Source organism: Astatotilapia calliptera, chromosome 1, assembly GCF_900246225.1.
Source record: "Astatotilapia calliptera chromosome 1, fAstCal1.2, whole genome shotgun sequence".
Lineage (NCBI taxonomy): Eukaryota > Metazoa > Chordata > Actinopteri > Cichliformes > Cichlidae > Astatotilapia > Astatotilapia calliptera.
In genome coordinates this window covers 29,522,827-29,544,164 of record NC_039302.1, presented here as the reverse complement: position 1 = coordinate 29,544,164, position 21,338 = coordinate 29,522,827, and the positions used below count along the sequence as shown (strand labels likewise).

At 41.9% G+C, this 21,338-nt stretch overlaps 1 protein-coding gene across 3 annotated transcripts in view; it reads left to right on the top strand.

Moving 5' to 3' along the window:
* Positions 1-21,338, top strand: part of fto (FTO alpha-ketoglutarate dependent dioxygenase) — a 113,882-nt gene that overhangs the window by 44,693 nt on the left and 47,851 nt on the right. For 2 of the 3 annotated variants that reach the window (XM_026173569.1, XM_026173586.1), the window contains exon 8: positions 7,624-7,748. In XM_026173569.1, coding sequence (XP_026029354.1) covers positions 7,624-7,748 — 125 coding nt within the window. Of the gene's footprint in view, positions 1-7,623; positions 7,749-12,145; positions 12,265-21,338 lie in introns of those variants that run through there. The other variant, XM_026173578.1, reaches the window with a different exon arrangement.

Sequence of the window (21,338 nt, the reverse complement as noted above, 5' to 3'; positions counted from 1 at the left end):
TAACACTAATCTTCCACCCTGCTACCTGCTACCCTTGCAGTGCAGATAGAGTGATCTGATGGGTGGTGTTAAATGGGTGAGATGTAGGACAGTGTAATTAAAGCTAGTCCTTTAGTGGGCCCTGCCTCGCTCTGCTGGGAGTGCCCGATATAGCACTCATTAATTCCTATTTGTGTGTAATAAGAGGGTCATGTTGGATGTAATAAATGGCTCTTTTATTTGGGTGAGAGCGGCAGGGTGGCATCTCCTCCCGGCTAACTGTCTCATAAACACCCTTTAGCCACTCTAATCAGCCTCCCTGGGTGAGGAGTAATCACACATATACGCATAACACAATGGGAGGGAAGATATACTAAATATGCAAAAAAAGAAAATTAAGCATGTTTAGAATGTATTTTTTTAAAATGCATATTAGAAGTAATTTTTGCATATTCATTTTCCAAAACGAAAAATAATAGCGCAATTTAAACATTGTAGAAGTTTGGCAGTTTTAAAATGACTTCTTTAGCTATAAATGACCATAGCGATAATCAGAAAAAACACATATTAGATCCAGTCTGTATTTTATTTTTTTTCCCTTTTCACTGCTGCCAGTTGATGGCAATGCATTTGAAAGAACAGATTGTTTTAAAAAAGTCCTCTGGGGCTGATCAAAAGGTTCAACACACAACATGTGCAATAATGGTTGGCCGCTGATCAGCGAGGGCCACTTTGTTGAAAGATTAAACCAAAAATACAACCAAAAAGCAAACACAAATGTCATAAAAAAGAAGTTTGAACTTGACTGCCTTTTGATATCTGAATACAATGTAAAATAGATTTGCGATTCATGGCAATAATTAGGAACACGATAGGTGCATTTTTAATTCCCTTTACTTAATTAGATGATATCAGTGTAGTCCACAGTTTTTAAGAGCATAGGTGCTTTATTGAACATAAATTGTTGAATGTAAAAGCTCCAACGGTGTCTTTGACTTCCCTGCCAGCTTGAAGTAGACAGAATCTTATAGAGTATGCAAGTCCATAATCTACTTATATGTCGCTGCGCTATGTGTTTGGCATTTACGATTACTGTATCGCCATGTGGTATGTATAGAATTGTGTAAGGCATGCGCAGTACCACTCTTGTGTATATGAATGAAGCAGAATACAGACAGACAGGTTATTTACAGACAGTGATGCAAAAGGGAATTTATTGATTACCCATTACGTTGAAAAACAAAAAACAAAACTGGCATGTGTAAAACTAACTTTCCTTCATGGCTGATACTATACAGACCTAACACTTAAATTGTATTTTATGGCCTATAATTTTGCAGATCTTAATCTGTTCTACTTAAGATACAGTCATTGTTTCACTGTACATCTACCAGTAATTCAAATTTGATGTCAGACTGGACATATAAGAAGCCCTGTCAGGCAGATTCAGAAACTGAAGAATCACTAGTGTTCAGACTTCTCTTACTCAATCAAAACTTTGTTAGCAGAACATTTCAGCCCCTGCAGGCATATCCCCCCTCTCAAACAAAATTCTTCTATGTGAGCATGTTTAGATGGATGGAAATCCTTTTTATTGGTTTAGCATTTTTGAAGACTTGAAGTATGGTGCTGTGTGTAACGCTGTTACTTCAGGGCTTAGAAAGGCTGGCTTTGGCCCCAGTCAGCAAAAAGCTTTTTACTGGCAGGAGAGTGAGGTGCCGATCACAATCTGCTATCTAGCTAGAATCTAGACTCAGCTTTCATATACTGAAAGAGAGAAAGGGGGTTTCAACAGAACAGAAGGTGCTTGAGTGTCACGCTCATCGCAAATATCTCTGTCCAGCTCTGTCTTCATTGTCCTGAATTAGTCAAAGCGCCTCTCAAAGCTTTCTTGTGATGGATGGATTATGCGTTCTAGCCAGGCCGGTGTGCCGTTTTCACAAGTGCGTGTGTAGCCCCTGCCACAGTGTGCTGGAGAGCTCATTCAGACTAAGAACTATGTGGTTTAGCCATTAAGGCCAACTGGACGGACACTCCTTACCATGGGTCAAAGACAAAAGCCTTGCAAAAAAACCCCCAAAAAAACAGGCCGGTGAATTTTTATGTGATATTTGTGGGCCCATTGGGCTACAACTTGACAACAGATTTGCTTTTCTTCTTGCCACCAAAAGAGATCACCACAAAAGCCCGAGAGTTCTGCTTCATTTGACCCTGTGCAAAGCATATGTCCTTCCATCCTGCTTGTATTCTGTCCATAAGATGGACTGCCGTGGGCCCATAGAAAGCATCCCTGCCCACTTGACTGTGTCACAATGCCTTCAAACAAAACCACTTGTCAGGGGTCTTCCCTTTTTGGGACTGTCTCTATTCCCACTCACCCTTTGTCACTTCAGACATGCTACTCTGATGTTTCAGACACATTTTTCTAATGTTTTACACTCCATATAATCTGCTGTGTGTAGCAAACCCCATTTTACTGGCTGCTATAATTGATGGTAGCTGCGACCTTGCAAAGGTCAATCTGGCAGAAAGGCCTAGGTTTCTGTCACCACGGAGATTGCGAGAACACACACACAAAGCGGGAAATATCTTGTTTTATCAAAAAAATAAATCTTGTTAAGGTTTCAATTGAATGTTTTAGAGATCTTGGCATAGAAAATAAATTGCAGTAGTCATAATGTGTACTGTATAGAAAACAAAAGGTGCAATATATCAGTCTTTTTATTGTTATAGGTCTGCAAAAGGATTTAAAATAATTTATTGGGAGTAAATTTAAAGCCTTGAAATCCGCCAGTGTGAATGTTTCAATTGTATAAACTGTTAACCGTTGCTCAGATGATTTAAAAAGACATAAATATACAAAATAAAGATTTCCTTAAATTTTTCTTGAGTGAACATTTTCATAAAGCATTTCTCATTTTATTCACTAGCAACCCCAATCAACAGTGTTGACACCCTTCATTCTTCTCTCTCACTCTCACACAAGCGCGCACGAACACACACACACACACACACACACACACACACACACACACACACCCTATCAACCAATCTTATGTAATGGAAACTGAGTAAATTTCATTTCAGGTATGCCTCAATTTTGAGCCATCTGTAATCGTGTGATGGTAGGCACAAAGCAAGGAAAAAAAAACATACACACACATACTAACGCACACACACAGTTTTTATGACTTTGAATGTGATGTCACAGGAAAGTGAATGTGGTCTGGGCTTATTTCTTCCTTGGCTAATATAATTTTTCCACCGGTGCAGAGTCCCCTCCAGTGCAAAGTAACTCGCTGGTGGCATGCAGCAAACATACACAGATCCCTTGTCCAGACTGGAGCGAGCCCTACCAGGATCACAGCTCCCCAGTTGTTTACATCTGAGACCAGAAACTATCCATTCCTGTGAGCAAGGTGCTCAATGCCTTTTTCCACCAGCGGTCAAAGTGATATTGGTTTCTTGTATTAGAGTAAGGAGGGAGATGAAAGCAGCTAAGGGTCTGTCATACTCTCATTGCTAGGGCCTATGAAATCAGGTGTCAGAGCAGCTGAACTTAAACTGTCACAAAAGTCCATGGAGTGTCTGGAGATGTGGAGAAAAGGGTTAAATCTTAAAACCTGATATATTTGCTAATGTGTTAACCATGCAACGGGAGTGCTATGCTGGATTTGGTGTGGGAAGGGGACAGTAAAAATTAAACAGCTGAGAGAAAAGGAAGTGTGTGGTTTTGTGTGTGCGTGTGTGTGTGTGTGCTTGTGTGAGCCGTTGATGTTAATGCATTTTTTAAAATAACTTGCGTCAAAGTGATGTGAGTGCTTGCAAGAGAAACTGACAATAAAAAAAGAAACACCTTTTTATGAACAAGGGAAGGGGACAATATCTGAAAGAAGACAAATGAGAGAGAACAGAAGAGAACACGTAACATACAGCCGCGAGAAGGAGAAATGTTGGCATATAGCAACATTTATATTATGAATTTTGACTTTAAACTTTCTTGTTGTTGTGTGTGTCTGAAAAGGTAGATCTTTGTCATTTATACAATATTAGTATGTTTCTCAAGTATATTCCCTCGGCACTATTATCACTTGTAAGTCAGTCGTTTTCAGAATTCAAACTAGCAGATCTCTGACTCATTGTCCTGTTGAACAGAAACATTTAGCTTTGCAAGAGTTCCACCACTTTCTGTTAATTATCAACAAAAATATAAATTTTTTTCACCCAGCCATACTCTTCCTTTTATCAAATTTAGTGTTATTAATACCTATGGCCAATTTAGAATTGACAATAACCTAGCCTAATCTTGTACCCAGAGAGAACCCGGAATACCAACAGTAGGAACATGCAAACTCCACCAGCCAGGTGTTGGATTCAAACCCAGACCGCACCGCCTTTATTTTTTCATTATTTTCCTAATTTTCACATGGAGTATTCAAATATGAGTCACTCAATAAAAAACCCTTTGAAATGATAGAAATACTATGTAATAGAGACCGGATCTTGTTTAAAGTCCACAGTGATGGCTTAACAGTCACAACCAGTAGGATTACTAGTTATCTCCATTCTTGCCTCCATATGGGCACAGTGAGATGTTGGCAAACAGAAACACTGGGGAGTCTGCTGGCTTTTTGCTGGGCTGTTACACATGCTAGTGGCAAGGAGACCTATGGGGAGGTTGCCAGTATGACAGAGGTGCAGTTAGGCTGGGAGGCACTATTGTGGCAAATTAACACCAGCCACCAGCCAAATTTCTGGAATGTTTAGTGTTACTTGTGAGTTTGTTTACCTCCTTCCTATTTTAGGTATCTAGTCATCATCTAGATGGTGTTCTCGTCTAGAATTCACCTCTGTCTTTTAAACAAGTTAATAAGGGAGCTCATTTTGGAATTGAAGCATTTGTGGCCTGCAGACATGAAAGGTTCCCTAAAAGAGAGTGCCAGTGAGCTTAAGAGTACTTGGAGTACCCGGAAAGTCCTGGGATAAAGTCAGCTAAGGCATTTTCATTGGGTGTTAAGAGTTTCTCTGACACTCTGGTGGTCAGCTAGTAGGTCTGGTTTATGGAGTGCAAACTTTCAGTTGTGCATGCATCTTTTTTTTTTTTTTTTTAACCTTCTTGCCTTTCAGCTTCTTAGCTCTTATGTGACCACTCACAGCTCCTCTGTTGCATTATAAAGGATCTAAATCATATTGCTCTATGTGCAGCAACAATCTTCCTATTGTATTATTCTATGTTGAATGAGTGACATGCCCTTATGTGATAGACTAGACAGATGCTTGTTGGTGTTAAGATACAGTCCTGGCTCGAGGTGTTAGTGAGCTGCCCCAGGCTGCCCTCCAGCCAGCCTTCGCTTGGAACACTATCATCACTCTAGCTCTCCACTAACCAAAATATCACCTCAGCTTGGCTGCATGTTTGTTTATCTTCCCCACCTCTGCACAGGCCCGGAAATGTTTATGCCTAACTTTAGTAAAATAGACAGGGTTGAATATGGGGTCTGGGGACCAATGAAAAGAGTACCAAGGAACGTCTTGTCCTCTCATTCACCTTGTAATGTGGCCTGGGTCAGGGGGACATCTGTGGTCAGCGTCAGGTTGAGAGAGGTGTAGACTGAGGACAGCTACTGTCATCGAAGGGTAAATACAAGAAAAGAGGGGGCTGATTAGTCCTAACACAGACCCAGAGATAAAGGACTGTGATCTGGCTGAGTCTGACTGAGGTTGGGCTTGACCAGTAAACAACCAGCAGGGTGTCTAAATGGCCCGGGGATCAGCCTGGGGCTAAACCTGAAGGCCTCTCTCAGCACTGGGTCTTCTAAACACTAGATCATACATGCACAAAGTTATCCGTGCAAACAGACATTCACCGATTTTTGTGGGGAAGAGACTTGCTAACACAGATTTAAATTATAAGAGGGACACCTCTACTCACAAAAATCTACACTGTACTCACAAAAATTTGTAGAGAACAAATAGAAGCTTTCGATACACACTCATAAATATATACACACCCCAACAAAAGCAGAGGTTGTTTAGGTAGTGTTTAGTGGAATTATTGAGTTGGGTGAAAAAAACAAAGATTCACTTGAGTAAAGTGTATGCAACATAATTTAGCATTTTGAAAATGTGGCTACGATAGGCTGGACTTGTCCAGGGTGTACCCTGCCTGTGGCCCTATGAAAGCTCCAACCCCTGGCAGTTGGAAGCAGAAAAGGATGGATGGATGTGCAGTCTTTCCCTGTTATTCATTTTGATCCAAAGTCAGCTTTGGGAAGAGTTGAAGCAAGCTTAGAAGCACCTTAGAGCAAGTTTCAGATCAACTGTGAATCACTTCTCTTCAGCGTTGTGCTACACGGTCAGCATGGCAATGTGATGTCTACCAGCTGAGATGGTGATACAGTCTGAATACACTTTCTGGCACTTTCTTAGCCTGTCACTCATCCCAGGAGGACAGGGTTTGATCCAAACTGAAAGGCACAGTTTCCATAGGGAGTACAGCCGGCCCTGCCTCCTCCTGGTCACCTTAATCTTTGGTGTCTCCTCTGAGTCAGGTATAATCAGTCACACACCACCACATGTTTTGACACCTGTCCTGTGTGCTGTAGAGAAAGTAAGCATATTACTGCTCTCCTTTGGAAACGCACACACAGAGAGACAATCAAACGTATCTTCACATGAATTAAGACAGACAGGTGTATTGTCAGAAAGGGATTAAAAAACAGGGTGAGGGGAAGAAATGAAGGTTCCCTTACATAGTGGGTTTTTTGAAAAGAAGGTTGGATGACTGGGGAAGCGAGTGACTGTTAATGGGAAGAAATGAACGTGCTTGACTGGTGGATGTGACAGGAAGAGACTGTTCTTAACAAGGCGTCAGAGTCAGTCAGAGTTACAGATCCATCACTTCTCAGAGGCTTGGCAAAGGAGGGGGGAGACATTTAAGGATATTCAGAGAGGGAGAGAGTCTGTGAAGGGTAGAGAAGAAGAGGGAGACGGTGAGGGGAAAGAGGGATTTGAGTGTGGCTGACAGCACTGCATTTAATTTGGGCTGCCAGATCCTTTTTCATTTGACTCCTTCTCAACCAGCTTAGAGGCTGCGGAGGACTTGGAGGCGAAGGTTTGCAGGGATGTCTCCGATTATCACTGATGTGCCACGTCACACTTTAAGCCAGCCTGTAATTCATGTTCAACAGGGGGATACTCACACATTACACTGTGCTGTGCAGGACGTGATTAATTGACTCACACTCTAATATTGGGTGTAATTTGCCCATCCTCTGATGTGAAACTGACTTTATACTAGACTTACTGCATGCTGTCATCCTAGGGATGGTATAATTGAGTCTTGGCTCAGAGCTGTGCAATTTCTAAACTAAGGATAGAAGCACAAGCACGCCAGGATTCACTTCAGGTCTTTCTACCCAATTTTGCAAGTTTTCTGTTTAGTATTTAGGGTAGAATTTAATAGAGTAAATCACTGTAGTGGGGTTTAAACAACCACTGTTATTTAAAGCACTTTTTAATGGTGCTTCTCTACCTGTCCACTTTCTACTGAAGTTTTCCCATTTCTACTGGTATTTCACATATTTCCATTCAGTTCTATTTTGAACCGCCTATTTCCACTTCTGCTGCTGTTTTTTTATCCAGACTATGCTTTTCCTGGCTGCAGTGGAGGAGGAAGACCAAGCAGAAGAAGGAAGGAGGGAGATGGCAGAGATCCTGCTGTCTGCTTTGACAGACAGACACCAGCAAAGACAGACATGGAGAGACAGGTAACACAATATACCACCAACTTTGTTACTTCCATTGATCTTCAAAAAAAACAAACATCTGTTGATATGTAGTCTATCAGTTATGAGTCCCTATTTTAAATGGAAATGCCATCACACTCCAATAATAACGTTTATTAATTTTCTAAACTGATTTGATCAAATATAAGTAATGCATGCATGTTGCTGTGATTTCCTCAAGATTACACAAACCAAGGCAGAAAGCAAAGATAATATCTCATTTCACCTCATTTCACTTGCAAACCCAGAGCTATTATTATAGCTCGTGTAGTGTTGTTGCAGTAGTAAAATGTGTCAATATCTAGTTCTCAGTTAAGAGATTTATTAACTGTGATCACATCATCAAACAAAATAAAAACGAGTTGCAAAAGGTGACACATCAGGCCTACATTGCTTCAATGTGCATTGATCATTCATTTTCAGTGAATCGGTGTGAATTCCAGAGATATGCAATGGTGTGGTTGGTGTTGGTTTGAGGTCCTCGGGCCTGGCGGTTATCACAGTTATCACAATGACACATGTGTCTTGGATAGGCCCAATCACTTCCTTCCCTCCAGATAAAGAAGGAGAGCACAGGGGTTAGAACGTCGGTTATCCATTCAGATAAAGAAGGGCCTCACACATGCACCAGTGTTGTTTTAGCTGTTAGTTTTAGCCATTTACTCTCTCCGCCAGCACATACACGGACACATACAAACACTACATATACACATGACCACTACATTCACATTTGCTATACTCTTTATTGTCTCTTTCAATAGTTTTGACCTCAGAGTTACATGCGGACAAGAACCCATATGTGAGAATAGACATTTCACTAAACCTTAGTGAAAGCAAAGCGGCAGGAAGATAATTCAAAGGCTACAAATCCATTTTCTTTTGAAAACTTCATGTTAAATTCCTGTTGTGCTTACGCCCTCATATTTCTAAGGCACTCTATTCTTCTGTTCTATGTTTTGCATTGTCCCCTCTAGTTGACCCTTAGATTTGTCCCATCCAGATGAGTCTTGTAAACAGGCTGTTTCCACACACCTTGCTTTGCTGTGTCAACGCCCAGTGCCTCACAACTCTGATGTAGGGCCTGCTCTGATAGTGCATTCCAGCGGCATGTGCTGAAAGCTAGAAACCATCTCGCCACCCCCACCCTCAAGTGAACATCAGAACTGTCCCCTACCATCGCAGTTCTCCCGCACCACCCACAATGTGATGTTACCACCAGCTAACAATGTCTGACCCTACATTTTGCTCAGCCCACCCTAAGATGCTGACAACCAGCATCACTGGCTGGGACAGGAAATGCTCAGCCCTTGCCGGCAGAGCAGACAGACGTTTACTCTATCAGCAGTGAAAGACTGATTAGATTAGTTTTGGTGGAAGGCACATGTCCCACACAATATGTTTGAACTCCAGCTGCTCCTGATACCTCTTCTTCCCCTTACACACATTCTATGTCTATCCCTAAACTACACCACCCTCTCTTACAGAAAAGCCAGGGGTCATGCTGTCAAGTGGCTGTCAACAGATAGCATTTTCACAAAACTAAACACATAGCTATGCGCAATGTTAAGTGGGAAGTACTGGTACTGATAAGCAATTTGATGAGGGTCAGGGATTGTTCGACTTTGTTGAGCATGAAAAAGTTTTAATTTCTTCATGCATACTACTAAGAGGCAAAGTCGTTATTTTGAATTAAAGAAGCACTTTATTACAGAAGACGCAGAGTGAGGGAATTGTAGTGCACTCCAGTCAGATGTATTCAAACCATCATTTATTTTCATAAAAGCATTCACTAAAATAGGACTAAAATTAATTTGCTGATTCATTTTGTTGCTTTTTTATATTTAGCGTTCTAATTAGGTTTCCACACAATATTCAACAGGCAAGCTTTCATCATAACACTGCCTTTTGTTTCCATGGTTTCCATTCAGCATATAATACTTGCAAAAATATAATGGAAAAAGGAACAAAAAAAAAGCATGATTGATGACTTTTGCTAGAGGCCCATAAACATAAACAAGCAGCGCTGATTGATTAAGTTTCTCACTGACTTTTGTTTCTAAAACACCAGTTAAAGTAGCATTCTTTGCTGTGGAACTTCGGCCTACCAGCTGCCATTGTCTGCCTGCGAGCCATTTTTAGTACAAGCAAGAAGGAAAGAAAGAGGAATTGGAGCCGGTGACCAGTGGTTCTTCACCATTGACTTATAGGCACTCAGAGTGAGTGATGCCTGCTCTCACCGTGCTAGTGGAAGCAGTCCATTCATTCACTCTGAGCCAACGAAGTTATGAGAGCTTTTTTATTCTTATGAGCTTTTCTGGTAACTGGGTTTTCCTGATGCACATGGTGAATTCTTTGATAGATGCTGCCCTCCATGTCCCTTTGGTAAATGCCCCGTGAGTACCCTGGAAATAGATGGATTATTATATGGGTGGGTGACTGTGCCGCAGCAGAGCAGTTCAGTATGCCACACAGGAAGTGCAGATTGAAGAGCAAGACGCAACCTCTAGGGAGCAGCTCCATTAGGATAGAAAATGGCACATCCCAGTGGCACCAGGAAGGTTTTTGGTTTAACAAAGGTAATGAAGGATCCACACTGGAAGTACATACACAGAAAATTCTTCAGCCTGCAGTCTTCTGCAGTATATTTAGAGAATTGTTTTGTTTTATCTTGCTGTCAATGCTCATTATGCATTTTTAGACGCTGTCTTCAGTCTGTGTGCTTACAGTGTGGCTACTGTTGAATATCCTGGATGAGGTGACCTCATGCTGACCTTGCAAAACCTAGAGGTCACTGCTCTGGGCATTAGAAAAAATAACAACAACAACAACAAAAAGCTTTGTCACAGCCAGCAAGCAAATACTGAAGGGAACAGCTGCGAGTTTTGTACTGACCATGCAAACTGCTGTAGGCTTTGTAAGGTCATTATATGATAATGAAAATCATTACAGAATTACATGGGGGTTTAGGACATGAGAGCAGTAGGGAGGGGAGGGGAGGGCCACATTGGGTTTGATAAATGGACTGTGAAGGTGCCCATCTGGCCCTCTCTATGGCTTTTTCTTCCTGCTCTTTTATCCATTCTTATCCTTTACTACCCCTCTTTCATTCCCCTTCTATGTTCTCCAGTGGGCCAATGTAAAAGCGAGAAGGCCTGAAGTGAAAGATTAACAGAGTGAAAACCTAACTCACCTCTGTGGAGTAGAAAAGAGGAGGGTAGACAGACGGAGGTGTTTATGATCCAAAGCAGGGTTTGTGCCTGACTTGGCAACCCTGTCTTCCCATCTCTGAGTGTGGGCCAGTAGGAGAGTAGGCAGTCATTGACCTTTGGCACTGGAAACAGTTGGACAGCTCAGGATGTGTGAACAGGGTGTAGTTTGGAGGCACTGGGGTGGTAATACATTACAAGGTTTAAAATAGGCCTCTTTATTTATGCTACAGTTGCTGTTCTCCTCGGATTATAGAATGGAGGACAACAAAGACTGAACAAATTTGTTACTGAATCCTTGAAACTGCTGCAAATTAGCAGCATTTTGGATTCATACCAAATGAGAATAAGCAATGACGGACATACACTATCTTACACTGCAAAGCTTGCTGTGATAATGGACTACATAAATAAATGCGTACAACTAGGTTTTCTCTCTTTTAAACAATAGATTTTTTATGTTAAAGTTAGATAATATCTAGTTTCTTGTATGTTTAGTAACATTCTTTATATTTAGTTTCTACCTTAGTTCAAAAATAAACTAATTCACAGTTTAAAAATAATTTTTGACAAGTGTCCTGTTGTAATTGTATTCTAGTGACCTCTTGAAAAGGAGCTTATAACACTGTACAGGTTGGGATGGATGTCATTGTCATAGCTGTACAATCAGAATTTGTGGCGTAATACATCTGTTGTCTGTGTTTACTACTTTTCTCCAGTGTGCTGAAAGTTAGTGAGGTCTTTATCCTAAGACAAAGGAAACATCAGCTGACATGGCAAGCAGAGTTAAAAGGGCAGAGAAGGAGGTCCACGTGTTCACAGCTGCACTCATCACTCAGCTGTCCAGTTTGACCCATGACCCCGTAGGGTTGTCTCCCAGCCTCTATCGGCTTTATGTTTCCTGCCATTGTCATCCACTGTTGTCCTCACCTGGACAGGCCGCTTCTACACAAAAGGTCCAGTCTGTCATCAAACCCACGGGTCACTCAGGGCCAGCAGGGGCTAGAGAGCTGAAGTTGAAGCTGTGCCCAGCCAGGGATGACCCCAACAGTCTTGTCAGCTACCAGTTGCACCCCTGTAGAGATGCATAGTGACAGAGAAAGGAGAGAGACCTTCCTCGGCTGGCACTTCATTCTCAGAGTGGTGACATTTCTTTTGTGTTGTCTCTGACAGACCCCGCCCTGATTCCCGTGCTGGGGCAAGAGAGGGAGCTCGGAGACAATGGAGGTCCCTCTGTACCAGATGGGAGTTGGAAAGATTGTCAGTCTCGTGTCCATGATAAAGACAAACAGGTCTACTAAAAGTTTTAGAAGTGGTGGCACCACACTGGGATTGCTCATGACATAGATAACTCACTCAAGTGTTTACAGACACAAGTTCCCATCAATCTATCAAATCTGCCATGTGTCCATGTGTTATTGTTCTAAAAAATTTGTCATTACATGACTTTTTCATTTGATTTCACAGCCACATGTCTATGATGTGCATGATTTTGGAAAACAGAGATTGTAGGGTGCAGTGCAGAGAAGGTGGCATCAGATCTTAAATAAATAGGTTTAATTAGCGGTGCGGTGGTGATGTTTGTACTGGCATTAAACCAGTGGTCTGGTTTGGGGCAGGTCAATCCGGGCATGTTGTCAACTGTGCCTGCGTGATGTAAGTTGCAACTCGAGGTGACAGGTTAATCAGATCTCCCAGACAACAGCCCCACATTTACATCTTCATCACTCTCACAACAGTGGTCCTGTTTTGCAAACAGAACAGACAGGGCTGGCCCAGTTTGTTTTCCTTGGCACGTGTTACAAGCCAGTAGTTTTGCTGGGTGCATACTTGTATCTCCTTACCCTAAGGGTTTCTCTCCTGCAGTGGTGGGTAAACACCTGTGTGTGTGGTGGGCTGAACTCCCAACCCGCAGCCGTGTTCTGTACCTTTGTCTGTGTGCCTTTTTCTTTGTACCACCTACTTTTGCCGTCATCTACATCGCTGTGTTTACTTTATTCTGGGCACTGAGGGAGAAAACAAATAAGGACATGTCATCTGCCTCTTTTATCGCCGGCCAGCCTGTAATTAGCGCAAGCGCAGTGGTTTGCCTAAGACTCTGTCATCTAATTTGTCTGTCTTTATCTAAAACATGTCTGTGTGGTCCCTTAGACCAGTTACGTTCGTGCAGCGAGATTGTCTGCGGCCTGGGTGTTTGTGAGGTGTGTGTTTGTGTGCGCTTGATTGTAAATTATGAGTTCTTCTCTCATGCACCCACCCCTGTTAAGCAATCAGTCAGTTATGCATGACATGTCCTGACCTCAGCAGAACCTCACAGCTGCTGTTTCCGTAGTAATCGTCCTCCCATCTTAGTTTGCTCCCAGGCTAGAAAGTACATCAGAGTATGCCTTATTCTTGCATTAATTTGTTTTGAACGAGATGACAGGTGATTGTATTTATTTACCTTCTACTTACGGCATAAACAAATTTTACCCATGTAAATATGCACTTATCTCTATGCTGCCTGTTTCTCATGCGAGTTAGTAATTAGTTGTTAAGGTACATGCTTTCACTCATTCTGTGGTTTGCTGTGGGAACAGAAGGCTCACATCAGCAGCAGTCAGTATCGCACTCATACTCTCTTTTGTTAAATTCCTCTGCTTATCCTTGACTTGATTCACAAATGAAAACAGTATTTTCATAATTATGCCTTTCACAGTAAGAACTTGGCAAAGAAATGCGGCATAGAAAGCGGGAAAGAGAGAGTTGAAAATGTCATTAAAAGTCCCACAGCCATTTAAACACACTTGTTGCACAGACAGCTGCCCATTAAAAGCTGCCTTTTTAATATGGAAACAAGATTTGTGTTTGGAATAGACAGTGTGGTAAGGGGTGGGGTAGTTTTGGGCCTGTTTTACTGGTAGTCAGGAAAACCAGGACATTCTTTCTGGTCAAACCCAACATCCCATAGAGCTGATAGAGCATGATTGGGTGAGGATGTGTGGCATGCATGTGAAACAAACATTGAGAACATAACGTTATGAGAAGATGGAAGTTGTGCTCACAGAAATCACAGTTTTTACTGTGTATCTGCTCTAAATCGAGTTTGTTTTTGAGTACTGTGAAGGTGCTTATTTGGCCCTCTGTACGAACCAGTTTTATTTAAATCAATATGTTAGTTGAAACTGTACCACTGGGAACCATGATAAAGAATAATGGGATGTGGAGGCCTCATTTAACACAGAGACAATCTGTTTAACAGATGCTTCTAAGATTTCATTGTGTTTTGGATTTTGTTTATTACAGGCACTTTTTTTTGGGAGGTTAATTACTTTTGTGCTGCTGTTTAATGCTGGAGTCACAGAGCTAACTGCAGCAATGTATGCGGTATTTAAATACACACATATGTAGATTTTACATGTGTGCACGCCACATGCTCCATCCTTTCCCTTTTTCCCTGATCCCATCTACCATAACCACCCCACCTGGGGAGCCCTCCAGCCCTCCCACTCCTTATACACACATCTTTCTCCCCTTCTCTGTTAATTATAACCTACACTGCTGGAACACTTCATTTCATAGCAAGCATATTGTCTCTTCAAGGCTGGCAGGCAGGTCATAAATTATCCTGAAGGTGAGGATGGAAGTTGGAGGAGATAGTTATGAAAATTTCATCTGTCTGCCGTAGCGGCCGCAGCTGCTCCTGTCACTAGCCGTGTGCTGGAGGAATTACACCGGGTCAGCTTGTGTGTGTGTGTGTGTATGTGTGTTGGTGTGTTCTTCAGTTTGTGCATATGCATAGGAACATTACCACGTGTGAGCAGTTACAACGTGCACATATATATATGGCACTAATGCATGCACGTCTTTGTCCCTGTGTTTGTGTGTGTGTTGCGTGGCAAATGTGTACAGCAGGTTGGCCAGGTAGGACCTACCTGTCAGTGAGTGGAACATCTCTGGCGTTTCTGTCACCCCAGGGCCCCCAGCTTTGCCCTGAAGCAGGGAGGCTAGAAGGGGGGACAAGCTAGGAGGGCCGTCCCCAAGCTGTCTGTGTTCATTACTGCTACAAAGACGGGACGTGGCCGGCAGGTGGCCAGACCTTTAGTCCTTACCTACTGTGATCATCTGCTGCTCCACTTTTTTGCATGTCTAGGTGGGTGGGTGTGCAAGCCACTATGCATGCTTGAATGAAAAGATTCAGAATAAACCTGTAACTTGTGAATTCGATTAGAGATGTGCATTTTGTGTTTGACCTATGTAATTGTGTTTGTGTATTTGTGAAAGCACATGGCTAAATGCACGTGCTTACGTATCTACACGTGTACATAAATCGTGCTTACATATCTACAAGTGTACATAAATCATGCTTCTGGAAAATGGGAAGCTGTGCTGCTTTGACGCTTTCTTTACGCAGCATAGAGCGCCTCTCTCTCGACAGACAGCGTCTCAAAGTGGCAATTAGTAAGAAAAGAAAAGAAAAACACTGTACAATCCCCTCCATCCCCGCCTATGTCAATCTGCAGTTTCCTGCAAAAATTCTATTAGGGCCAAAGTCCATAGCTGTTAATTACAATTCTAACTAGCTTGCCTCCTGACGAATGGAAGGCTTCAGCAGTGATGTTGGATAAAAGGGATATCAGCGATTTCACTTCCCTGTACAAAGGCAGCTTCTGAAATGGGTCATCAATCCCATAGTGATAAATGTCTTGTGGAGTAATGGCTCTCTTATCAGCTGCGGATTACTGGAGATATTTGTAATTAGTGTAGCCACACAAGTCCCCAACAGATGTTTTTGAGGGGGCACAATATTAAAGCCTTGGTTTAGTGCTAAATGGGAACTTTCTGAAAATAATAGGGATAGTTAGAGCTATTGTATTGTAGCAGGCATAGGTGATTCTCAAGAACTGAGTCAGTGGGAATCTGTGTATGTGCTCTGCTGCACAAAGACATACATTACACACAAATGTGTGAAACCATGTGTATACACATTCACGCACACACTCATGAGCTGTTAAGTACACAGCCTGGGGTCCATCCTTCAGATACTGTGCTCAGTAGTCACATGACTGTGGGAGCCACAGGGCTCCTCTTCTCCTCCTGTTCCTCCTCCTCCTCCTCCAGCCCTAGAGGTAGCCACTGCTACGCCAGGGGGAGTGAACGATTCACTTTTAACTTCCATTTCTCCTGTTTTGGGTCGAGATTCACTCGCTGCCCTGAAGTTTTTTTCTTCTTCCTCCTCTTCCAGCTCTCATGAAATCACAATGTGATGTATTCAGCCTGAGGTGTAGCTCTATTCACAATGCAGTTTGACACTACCAAGCCTTGCTCCCTTCTGTTTTCACAATGTATGTGTACAGATGGCCTACTGACAAGTCTGTACCACTAATAAAATTGTCCTCGCTGTAGTTGACAGATACTCTAGAAAGCCTTTTAATATACACTTGAAAGAAAGGACTCCTGTATTTTTTAGTTATCTGTCTCCTCCTTATGTCTGTATATTAAAATATAGACATTATAGAGAGCCCGTACAAGTACAGCAACCGTTCAGGCCTGTTTTCTGTTGCCAAAATATATCCTTATGAACCCAGCCACAGACCTATACACACACATATACAGCCTGCACGCCACTGACAGACGTGTAAGCAGATGCAGCCAGAACTGGTAATGGCAGGTGATTATAAGTGGCACACGTGCCAAACTAATTAAACCCCTGGGTTGACAGCAGCATTTGGTAGCACTAGCATTCTGGCATGCTGGCATTAGAATAATTGTAGCAGCAGCACATTTCACCTGCGAGACTGCAGCTAACAGCATCATTTATTTTACAGCAGCCTGCACCGGATGTTTCAACAGAGGCTCGAGTTTCCCTGCTTTACGTTTGACATGTATGGCAACCCCTGCTGCAGATGGGACAGCTTTTCTTAATGCTAGTTGGAGCATATTTGCTCAAGGGTATGTGGTATTTATATGTTACATAGTCTTTAAGTGCAAAACAGAAATGAATGAGATGCAAGTACGTCAACACATATTAGAGATGGTATGAATGAAATCAAACTTGGCCCTTAACTACATCATCTATGGCCTGTCACATATTTTTTACTTCTTTTTTTTATACCATATGCATTTATTTGGAATAGGCAGAACAACTGTGTAACTGTGCACAGATGAGGCCTACACTTACTTGTTTTTTAGGTTTCAAACAGAGAACAGAGTGAAATATAGGCAAGCTATATCTGTGGATCAAAACTGTTAATGGCACTTCTTGTGCTAAACACACCCTCATGTACCACAATGCTGAACTGACGTCACACCATTTACCCATAAGGCCATCCTTCTTATAGGGAAACAACTTCTCCTCAGTTTTCAGTTTCTCTTGTGAGTTAAGCAAGAGCCCAGCACATGTTTTTACATGTGAAGAAAAAAATACTCAATTCAAAAAAAATCTGTGTTAAATTACGGGAATCTTTATTAAATGCTTCAGAGCCCTGACTCTCAGTGGTACCTGTAACAAAAAGATGTCAGACATACATGTATTAATTTGGTTATCAAAGGAGTTGTAAGGGGTAAAAGATGTCAAATGAAAAAGTTTTAAAATATCAAGCTAAGAAATATAGAAGTGATTTGAAAGATAGCAAATTTGTCCAGTCAGGCAGGCTGACCTACCTCTGCATGTCTCCCATTCAAGACACACTACAGCAGGCAGGCAGGAAGGAGACAAGGACAGGAGGATGAATGTCTTAGATTGTTGGGTTCTCAGGTCATCACTTCTCCAGCTGGAGGGCTGGAGCTGTAAGTCTTTCTCACAGAGGTCAGAGCTGTGTCAGGAGGCCAGAAACCGCAACAGGAGGCACACCTGCACACGCTCTGTGCATCTCTGTGTGTACATTTCTGTCTCGCGGGCACATACCTGAATAGTTGAGTAAGAATTTAAGAATACTTTCAGTTCTGTGGAAACTGCGCTGTGTGTTAATGAATTGACTGATTCATCTGACCGCCTTGTTGAGCAGGTGTGGCTAGGCCAGGTGTATACTGCATCACCAGGTGTCTGTGTGTGTTTACGCTCAAGGTGAGAGGTAAACTGATATTGTAACTGTTAGCGTACTTTAGCGAGTTGGGTTATGCAAGGTATTTAAGCATGTATTGTTAGATTTATGGTTTGCAGAGTTGCATATCACAGACTTTCATCTCTACCAAGCCCACATCCAGCTATGCACTAATATTTGCATGTTGTAAATCGCAATGGTGACAAATAGGGTGCATTCCGCTCCTACGCATTTTCCCCAGAGGTTTTGCTGTCGTGTCCACTTGCACGTAATTGCTTCTTTGCCTTACTGCACATATATCACTTGCTGAAACATCACTTACTTTTTTCAGGTTTTATTGCAGCGCCCAGACTGTGTTCACTCTCGAAAGCTACTGTGTTAAGCTTGTTGTAGAAGAAGTGAAAAATCAGCTCTTTGAAGGCACAACGAAGTGGCCGATGGCAGCTGATAGCTGGAGCTTAGTGGATCCTCATTATGTGCTGTAGCAAGCTGATTAAAACATTTGATTTGTTCTTGGTGTGTGTGTAAGTGTGAACTCAGATGCCTGTGTGCATCTCGTGCACGAGCAAGTGTGTTTGTGCGTGCGCGTGTGTGGAAGTGTAGCCCTTCAGGCTGCTGCGGTGTGTTATCTGTTTTTTCAACCTTGTCATACTAATTACAGTCCATATTTACTTACATTCTCTTTTTGTTTTCTGCCCTTGATAGGCATCTGTGAGTGCCTCTTTCTAGGCTGTTCTCATTAACAAACTGATGATGTGTGAAAGGTCTATCTTGTGATGATAGAGGGAGCTTTTCCCAAAAAAAAAGGTCATGATACGAATGTTGTCAGCTTTTCGCAATCACAATGAATAATTTCCTATTATCAGCGATGTTGTGTGGTTTTGCCAGTGAATTTTGGTTGGGGAATACGTTGCAAAGTCTATTTTTAAAAATAATTTTAATACAAGGTTCCTGATCTGGAGATTACTATCTAAAGTCATGTATATGTTTTTATTTATTTTTTTATTTTTTTATTTTTTCATTTTTACGCACTCAGAGAATTTGAAAATTACTCTCGGCTTATATGTTTCTGCTGCTCTGTCTAAATACATTTTCTGAGTTTCAATATTTGCACTGGCTTTCAATAAACTATGGCATTAGCAGAATAGCAGAATGCGCTACTTAAATTAAAGAAATATTTCTGCTCTTTTGTTTCTTACCTGTGTCGACCCTTGTCAACTTACTGATCACATTCACTGCATGGGTCGCTCACTGCACATCACCCTAAACCTGTCTTCTTAGAAACACTGTTTCTGATTAACCAGACCCTTTAGTTAACTAAACTGGCTACAACAAAATAAAGAACACCATTATGCAAGTGTGCAGTGAGTGTGTTAGAGCGACACAGACAAACTTACAATAGGATTTGTAAATGGTTAAACGGGACAGGATGCTGTGTGAGTATGCATGATGGGGTAAGCAGGGTAAATGGCCGACATCTGAGTTTTATATGGCAGAGGTGGGTGGTACGTTTTTGTGTGAGTGCATGTGGGGGTGCGGGATGAATGGTTTTATATAAGTGTGAGTGACTGATTTCCAGACACAGAGCACAGTGCATCCTGAATGGTTAAATGGCATTTATTCAGCCGGTTAGTCTGGGAAAACATATGGTGCCATTTGGAGGCCCAGACTGGTGCACGCTGTTCTCCTGTAATTAGACTGGCCCAGCAGAGCAGCTACATAACTGCTTCATGATAACCACCCTACTGTAGCCTACAGTGCTGCTGCCACCCAGCCCTGGCTGCAGTACAGGAGCAGCACACCACATTACACATCCTGTTAACACAGTGTTCAACACCAGTGACACCACAGCTTTGGCAGCTGGACATTTATGCTGAGGGCCAGATTTACTGTACATATGTTGGCAAACAAAAATGTGCACTGCACCTTTCATTATGTTTGTGTTTGCAATATGCATGAAATTTGATTGTGTTCTGCTCTTTGGTTGCATTCTTGATACATTTAGGATTTTAGTAAATACATCATATGTAGCAATGTCTATTACTAATAGTTTTATTTATATTGAAAGGTTGAAATAGGGTTAAATAAATGAACTTATAAATAAAAAAGTTGTATTCACATGAAAACTATTGCTTATAAAACCTTAAGTCACTGTATATATAAATATCAAATCCATTTGCATGGTCAAACATTTGTATGAGCTCCAATTGAACATTACTCTCCTAGTCAAGTAAATATAGCAGAATCTGCAGTACTGTGCAAAGGTATTGAACCACCATCTACTGAACCTTTGGCCTACACTTTGTTTGTCATTGTCATTTCGTGGCATACCTGAGTAGAGGATTCCCTATATCTATATTGTCTTGTTCTTCTTCCTTTTTTTTTTTTTTTAATTATTCCCCATCCTACAAGGTTTTGGGAGCAGATTGTGGGTTGAATGTGTGGGGTGTGTTGGCAGAGCTGTTGGGTGTCAGCTGGACTGTTGTCATGTTAGGGGGGACAGCCTGGCAGCCCAGTGGGAAGGCTCTTTTAAAGATACACTGCTGGGAATCGAACTGAGCCAGTGCCTGGTCCAAAACATGAACACACACACATCAACACACACTGAGGAGGTTAGTAAGGAAAATGAACGCGTGTGGAAGGGGGGCATCCAAACCTGGGATAATGACGTTTCTTCCCTCATTTATAATATCTGACACCACCAGTCTGTCCTTTCGTCTGCTCACATCAGCATCCTTTCATAAAGACCAGACACATGGATAATTACACATGCAGGGAAAAGGAGCAGTCGATCTGCAGTTTATCTGATGACTACTAGAAACTCCCAAAAAAGTTCATATTAAAGAAGGAATATTTTACAATGTGTGTTTGTTTCATCTCTGCTATAATCAAGCCTCTTTGGCTAAAAGTAGCATTTTTGACATGACACATCTTTAGAAATTGGGATGCAGCTTCACAGAAACTACTAGTTATTCACATCAGTATTTACATGATACTTTGTGGCATTATAGGACATTTGAGAAGAATTACCAATACCCTACTTTACACATTTAAAATCCGCTGTCAAATATGAAACTAGCTCCCATGCAACAAGAACACATATTCCAATTACATACTGTACTGCGTAATGTCTGTGTCCAGATTGGGCTGTCTGTGGCATGCTATTCCCTTGCTCTCTGTTTAGCAAGTACCACATGTGAGAGGACTGTCGAATTTGCATATGCCGCCATGTATATTTCAGTAGCGTTTAACACACATCACCGCCAGTGAATTATGCATAGGGCCGGTACAGTGAAGATGCTTGTTTTATGCACTTGTGAAGGAAAATTGAACTGTGTTTTCTT